At 35.6% G+C, this 3073-nt stretch overlaps 1 protein-coding gene across 1 annotated transcript; it reads left to right on the top strand.

Annotated features, from left to right (window-relative positions):
* Nucleotides 1-2128: 2128 nt before the first annotated feature.
* Nucleotides 2129-3073, top strand: LOC132899868 (olfactory receptor 52D1-like). The gene has a single exon (XM_060941923.1). It carries the CDS (start codon nucleotides 2129-2131, stop codon nucleotides 3071-3073), a length of 945 nt encoding a protein of 314 aa, XP_060797906.1.

Genomic DNA, 3073 nt, shown 5'->3' with positions numbered 1-3073 from the left:
TTGATCTAGAAGTTATCTGAATCTCCAGTAGCCAACAACAAATACACTCAACTGAGACAGATGGGGAAGCAGGAGGGAGACAGACAAGAGATTTTAGGGGAAAAAAGATATGTGAGGAAAAAAAACAGGGGGAACCACACTGACCATGACACAGGGTTTCTGAAAAGTCAAGAAGTGATAAGAGTAAAACAATTTCTTATTTACAACATGTGCTGTTAAATTAGCCTTTAAATATCAATGGACTAAAAAGGTAAATGTAATATGATATAAACATAAAAGCAAGAAAAAATGTAAAAGTAAAAAATTAAAAGACAGGTCCAATTATATATGAATACAAAGCTGATGAGCACTGAAATAAGTCCAACATAGGCGGTTTTAAACAGGGGCCAGGGGGGGCCAGTGCCCCTCTAAAATTGCTCCTGGCCCCTGTTGTGGCCCCTGTGCTGAACAGATAATAAGATTTATTAATTTCGACATGCGCTGGCTCAAAGATCGGAACTGACATGACGGAGTGTTCTACACGGACTCCTTAAAGCGCTACACGCACACTGTTACCTGCAGCAGAAAGACCAGCAGCAGCACGAATTGTAAACTTCGGATGTGAGAGATAACAGCTGCAGCCCTGCAAGGACTAGGCTACTGCAAAGAGGCGAAGGTAAGGAAAATGATTCAATTTTGTAACGTCAGTGTTTGCACATATCCGTGTTTTACTGTTGTTGTTCACTACAATAATAAATCCATTTTATTGCGCTTTCTTAAAAGTGCGTTGCACAGCAATAAGTAGCCTAACTTAATATTTTTGGGAAATGGGTAAAATAACCGACAGTGTTTAACCTGCTTGTAAAACTTGAATGGCCTTGTGATATGTAGAGGCTACATTCCTCTCTGTTTACTTTTTAGTATAGGCCTACTGTAGGCTGTCATCATGAAAAGGAGCAAGAAGGACATTATGTCCTTTTTTGCCCCTGTTGGCAAAAAGCAACATAGAGAGAGTAAGGAAGATGAAGATTATGAAAGAGGAGAGAGAGCCAGAGGTGGAGAGAGAGCCAGAGGTGGTGGTTGGAGAGGTGGAAAGTGAGGCATCTGAAAGGCAATCTGAGAGTGAGGATGAAGACATTCAGGATCAGATTGAGGGACAGAATGAGGGACAACCCAACGAGTCATTGGGACAACCAGATTCACCATGCATATCAAATACAGCACCATCAGGTTTGTGATGTTGAACAAATGTGTGTGTGTGAGCAGTGTCGGCCTACAATTCATATAGCCTAGCCTGAAAGTGTGAAGTCTGAATAATAATTAATAAATATAAAATAAAAATAATAGATATAATAATAAATTAATAAATGAATAATGATAAATAAATGAATAATGATAAATAAATGTTGTTCTCAGTCGCACTCTCATATTTACTGTATTCATCTTTCTCCAGATATCAGCAAGTGCTTGGACGACACTCCAGTGCAGCCACATCTGAAGAAAAGGTTCATTGTATGCAAAAATAGAAATCTTATTTTACAAAAAAGAGAAACATGGTTTTAAGATTTATTGAGCACAATTTATTTTATGTTTAGGCTATTGAGACAGAATGTTTATCTCATTGTATTTATGCTCAATGTATGTTGTTTTGGTTTTAAATAAACTAAACAAAACATTTTGAACACTTAAATATTGCCATGTTTTGTCCTTATATGTGCCCCCCTGAAAAAACACTGGCCCCACCTCGGCCCCCCTAGTAATTTTGGTCTAGAACCGCCACTGAAGTCCAATACTACTTTGTAAAAATGGTTCAAAAGATATACACTTAAATTCAAAAAGACATTCAAGATGTGCATATTCTGTAGTGTTTTAAGGAGAACAGCATTAAATACAAAAAAAAACCCAAGTTTTTTCTTATTTAAACCACTGAAATTATTGATTAGCCAGATGTATGATAGCAGAGGGCTGGAAGGAGGCAGGAATTTCCTTTAAGATGCTCTCAGCAAATCACTAAGGACTGTGAGCCTGGATAGGAAAATATAAAGGTCCATAAGGTTGACTTCCTCACCACAGCTGTGGTTTATCTTTGTCTACACACTGCTCTCTGAATGACTGCTGTAAAATCACATGGAGTACTTCTTAGAAATTAATGGATTATTCTACCAATTTTACATATTTATCACTGGAGGGACATGTTGAATTAGAGAATTACAGATATATTTATTTTATATTGGCACTCAGTGTCTATATGATGATTATCTGCTTTAACACTGTCATCATTTTTGTCATATTCAAAAAGAAACGTTTTCATGAACCCATGTACATTTTCATCGCTGCTTTGCTTTGTAATTCTCTCTTTGGATCGACAGCTCTTTATCCTAAACTGCTCATTGATTTACTGTCTGAAAAACAAACTGTATCTTATAATGTGTGTTTATTTCAGGCATTTTGTTTGTATACATATGCTGCATCAGAGTTCACACTGTTATCAGCGATGGCCTATGACAGATATGTGTCCATCTGTAATCCATTATTATATGCAAATGCTGTAAAAATGTCCACTGTCAGAAAGCTCTTATTTTTATCATGGTTTTTGCCTTGTTGTGAAATTGGCGGTATTGTTATTCTAACATCCCAGCTTCCACTGTGTAATTTTAAATTGAACAGAATATACTGTGATAATTTTTCAGTTGTGAAATTAAGTTGTAAAAAAACATCTCTTAATAACATATATGGACTTTTTATTTTTGTCATTGCTGTGTTTCCTCCAGTAATCTTCATACTTTACTCTTATGCCAGGATACTCACTGTGTGTTTAAAGAATTCTAAAGATTTCAGAAGGAAAGCTTTAAAGACATGTTTACCACATCTTCTCATTTTTATTAATTTTTCTGTCAACTCAAGTTTTGAAATTATAAATAACAGACTAGAATCAAAACAAATTCCCCACATTATGGCCATGATCCTGTCACTTGAATATGTACTTATTCCTCCTCTGTTTAATCCTGTCATATATGGATTAAAACTGCAGGAGATTTATAATGATGCTAAGAAAATATTTCAATGTAAAAAAAAACTACAAGTTTCTTTTTAG

This window comes from Neoarius graeffei, chromosome 16, assembly GCF_027579695.1.
Source record: "Neoarius graeffei isolate fNeoGra1 chromosome 16, fNeoGra1.pri, whole genome shotgun sequence".
Taxonomy (NCBI): Eukaryota; Metazoa; Chordata; class Actinopteri; order Siluriformes; family Ariidae; genus Neoarius; species Neoarius graeffei.
Note: the sequence above shows the minus strand (reverse complement) of the source record. Positions and strands in the feature narration are given on the sequence as shown.